The sequence below is a fragment of the Limulus polyphemus genome, unplaced genomic scaffold (genome assembly GCF_000517525.1).
Source record: "Limulus polyphemus unplaced genomic scaffold, Limulus_polyphemus-2.1.2 Scaffold5339, whole genome shotgun sequence".
In the NCBI taxonomy this organism is placed as follows: domain Eukaryota; kingdom Metazoa; phylum Arthropoda; class Merostomata; order Xiphosura; family Limulidae; genus Limulus; species Limulus polyphemus.
In genome coordinates, this window is record NW_013670949.1 from 20,969 (window position 1) to 25,708 (window position 4,740).

At 36.8% G+C, this 4,740-nt stretch overlaps 1 protein-coding gene across 2 annotated transcripts in view; it reads left to right on the forward strand.

Moving 5' to 3' along the window:
* The first annotated feature begins 2,075 nt into the window (after nucleotides 1–2,075).
* The window catches only part of LOC106472438 (casein kinase I), a 40,488-nt gene continuing 37,823 nt past the window's right edge, over nucleotides 2,076–4,740 (forward strand). For both annotated transcript variants that reach the window (XM_013933088.2, XM_013933086.2), the window contains exon 1: nucleotides 2,076–2,341. In XM_013933088.2, the coding sequence (XP_013788542.1) occupies nucleotides 2,216–2,341 (126 nt within the window). In that variant the 5' untranslated portion in view covers nucleotides 2,076–2,215. The remainder of the gene's footprint in view (nucleotides 2,342–4,740) is intronic.

Genomic DNA, 4,740 nt, shown 5'->3' on the forward strand with positions numbered 1-4,740 from the left:
AACAGGGTGGAGAACCCTTCGGTTTACGACCACGCCATTTTTTCTTTACTAGATGGAGGTCGATCGACCTCCATGGATCCTGCCCTTGAACGAGTGGGTAGATCTCTGTCATCAGAGTGAGAATCCAATGACTGAGGACGTGATCGAATAATCGTTCTGCATTTAGGGGCCAAAGAAGGACCCGCACGGACACCAGAGGCTGGTGCCCGAGGAGGTTGACCCAGGCAATCACTGAAAGGAACAGTGGGAACAGAGATTGGAGTAGATGTAGATCTATCAACTCTATTATCCATGGTGGGCAGAAGACCCCGCACATGGCATGAAAAAAGACTCGGATGGAGGCACGGAGAGGTCCGTCTGCACTCCCACTGTAGCAGTGGAGCATTGTGCAGAGGCATATGTCCGAGATGTAGTAGGGAACAATAGCTTCCGAGCCTCAGGATAAGAGATGTTATTAAGAGTCTTCAAATGCTGTACCTCTTTCTCCTCCACCCACTTAGGGCAAGACTTAAAGTAAGAGGGGTGGGAACCACTACAATTAACAGAGTTAGTGTCCATTTTGCACTCGTAGGAGTCATGGTCCTTGCCACCACAACAAACACACGTCACAGAACCATGACAAGATGTCTTTGAGTGACCAAACCGCTGACACTGAAAACATTGGAGAGGGTTGGGAATATATGGCCGTACCTTACAGTTCAAATAACCTGCCTTAACGGCGGCAGGTGGACGTGGTGATGAAAACGTCAAAATCAAAGCTGAGGTCGGCACCATAATTCCATCTTGATGAGTGGAGAGCCTTCGAACTGCTGAAACTTGGGGATAGACTTCAAGTCCCTCTCAACAATAACTCCTCGTGAGGAATTCAAGGAAGCGTGGGGAGTAACCTCCATGGGTATATCCCCAATGGCCTTAGAATTCAAGAGGAGTTCACTGTGCTTAGATGTGGATGTTTCTACTAAGATGTCTCCAGAACAGAGCTTCTTAACTGACTTTGGAGAGCCAGCAAGCCTATCTGAATAAAAAAGTGAGACATTTGCCCTAAAGGTTTATCGGACAATGAATGCAGGATCAAAAAGCGAGGTACAGGTGTACTTTGTTGTTGTTGTTCAGAGTCTTATAGGCGTGGTCGTTTACCAATTAGCAGATTTTTAACATTTTTTTTAATTGGGAATGGGGGGATCCATAATTAAGGAGAGAGATTCAGTGCCCACTGACCCCACCCACCAGGGAGTCCCACGAGGGGACGTACTACAATGTCAAACAAGGACATTGCAGCAATGCCAGGGTTTCGTGAGCACTATACCCAAACACCAGTATCAGACACGATGTCCACAACACCCATTGAGGATGCCCAACACTGGTACCTAGTCCCAGTGAACCAGCCGATTGACCCTAGGGGGGCCACCCGTCTACAGGAATTCAAGGCCAAAGTGGTGTGTTTCAGTGCCCCAGACAGCACTCAACCACCAGGATCCTCTCCTCCCCTTCACGGGTCGCCACGTACGGCAAACACGTGGGTACCTCCCAGGGAAGGTTCTGTATTTTCAGTTACTTTCTCTGGGATCTAAACATCCCTCCTCACCACGTACAGGAATCCACGTCGAATTAGGAACGAGTAGCTTTGTGTGAAATTCAAACCAAACGAAAAGTATGTTTGTTTGTTTGTAATTAAGCACAAAGCTACACAATGGGTTATCTGTGCTCTGCCCACTACGGGTATCGAAACCGGGTTTCTAGCGTTGTAAGTTCGCAGACATACCGCTGTGCCACTGAGGGGCCAAACGAAAAGAACAATAATAATAGTAGGTTATATTATATTAAAAATTTCCTTCTTTTCTGAAAAATAATGTGTGATTTTTCAACAAAATATGTATATTTATTACATTTGATTTCGTAGTTATTGACCTTAAAATATAATGTAACACTCACCAATTTAAGCTTATAGATAAAATTTATAAGATTTAATATAGACCGACTCTTTATTTCTTAAGGACAATGTCAGAAATTTCCAATGGTAAATAGCCACAAAAGTAGATATCCCATAATGCCTTCGTATAACTTACTGTGACGTCATTTATAATGATAATGGTGGCATCAGGGTTAGCTTAAACTGGGCTAAGTTTGTTACTGCTTAGTAAGATTATTGTTTCAAGTTTTCTGTATTCCCAGACTTAGAATTTGAGTTTTTGATTGATATATTTCCTGTGTGGAAATGGCGAGTGCAGGAAGTTCGTCAAGATCAGATTTTATCGTTGGAGCGAAGTACAGACTTATACGAAAAATAGGAAGTGGAAGTTTTGGAGATATTTATCTTGGCATCAACATCACAAATGGCGAGGTTAGGTCTTATTATATAAGTTATATTCAACTGTAGCAGAGACTTTTAATATGCAAAATTTACTGTTCATGTTTTTTAATTCATCCTTTTGTGTTTACAAGTTACACCTTTGGATGTGTAAAGATTGGCTTTTCCAAAAAAAAATCTGTAACTCCCACAAGTTATCGTAGCTGACCTAATTATTATTAAGATATTATCACTATATGTGTAATATTACTAATATATTTTAGGAACTAAGACTAATGTGTAGGTATATTTTTTATAAATTGTATATTACTGGTAATTTAATAAGGGACTAAAATCTTAGGTTTTAAACAAGCTAGAGTAATACTTTTAGGATTAAAATTTAGACTAAGTTATCTTACCAATTAGACATTTCATTAGCTGTGATTTAATGAACTAGAAGAAAGGAAGTTATTAACTGTGCAAAAGTAAATTAGCTTCTCATTGCTTGTCATTGACCTAAAAAATGACTTTCTAGTAAAAAATGAAATTTGTATAGTGGATGTTTTAATTTTACCTCATTTTCAGTTAATTATTGTAGTAGCTGAGTCTGTAAAAGAAAATACAGGTCAGCTTATGCTTATTCATATAATGCTACTATACCATTGTGTTTTTATTGGGATTCAGTGTTACTATTTCAGTTATTTTTAACATTCACAATTTTTTTTTTTTACATATTGTGGATGCTTTTTATATGCCCTGGACACTCATGTTTTATTTTTCCCAGGTTTATTTAAATATAACTGCTTTAATTGTGTGAATAACTTTAACTGCATTGCAAGATAATTCCTATCTTTCTTGTAATTTGATATATAAATATTTCTTGTATGACCATAAACATGTAGGCCTGTTTGATTTCAGCAACAATATTTTGATTTGAATATATGATGACTGACATAATAAAACTGGTGATGCTACAGGCAGTAGTAACACTGCTAGGTTTTAACATATCATAACCTATGGACAACCTATAATAAACTGCAGTATAAATTTCTGTTAAATTTCAAACAAATAAAAGAACCAAGACTATATACACACCTAAACTGATCAGACAGGAAAATTGAGTTTTAAATAGTCTTGCATCTTTGATCATCTAGTGCTATGTTCCATGAACTGTGCTGGTTGTATTTAAACCTTTTGTACATGTAGTGATTTCTCCACATCACTGCCTGAGTTATTATTATTTTATCTTTGTGATTCACAATAGGATCTAAACAATATGCTGATACTTCTCTTCTATAATTATGCAGCTTTTCCAAATATCACTTGAAAAAGAGTCTACAGACCACATGTTTGGAACTGCTGCTCTACATAGAATATCTGCATTGGAATGATGTCATAGTTTAACATGCATTTTTATGGTGTCTTCAGTAATGTGCTCTTGAAACTTCACCTCTAAATCCCCTTTGGATTTATTTTTCATCTTAGATCTGGGAGGTGTTCATATGGTAGCAAGTGTCAGATGTCCTCCCATCTAAACCTTCAACAGTTGAGACTTGATTCTGGCACAGATTTAACAGTGTTTTGCAGCTTACACCTGCTTCTCAATTTGTGGATCTTTTCACTCTTGACTGTTCCTCAAATTTTCTTGGATGTTGATATCTTCCAGAATAGTCTTCTAAGCCTACTTTTAGTTTCATCTGTATCTCATTATGAACTTTTTAGTTGTGATGAACCTTACAAATGTATTTTCCAAGAGCATGTGATCACCAAATAAAATTTTTGTTGTGTACTTTTTTCACACACAGCTTCCTTCCTCTAAGTTCTCTGTATCAAATGAAAAGTCTTGTAAGGGTAGATCAGCTGTGACACTCATTCTTTATATCCTTACAATACTATTATGTACCATATGCGAATGAACCAGACGTTTTTTTTTTATTCCATAAAAAATACACTAACTTGTATTTTGTAGGTATACTTTATTCATTTGCTACTAATTAAAGAAGTGTTGAAGACTGTTGACCAGTTTTAGTGACTTGAAACATCTGGGATATTCCTACTTAAACTAGTGTCTTTATGAATATTTGTTGTTAATTTGTTTTCATTATATATATATTATATAACTTCTGTGTTATCTATCCTTCAGCCCATGTCTGAGATATAGTATAACTAATATTCTTGTAAACAGATACACAAGTTTTCTTACGATATACATATTCATAACGAGCATGTATATATATGAAACCTTTATGTTATAATTAATCCATGAAATATCTGAGATTTGTAGAAGTAATGTTATTCCTTTATGTTTTCTTACTGTGTGTGTGTACACACATACATACATACAACACACACACACACACACACACACATATATATATATATATATATATATATATATATATATGTTAAACAAGACCGATGTCTGTAGGTTTACTATCTTCTTAGAATTCTTC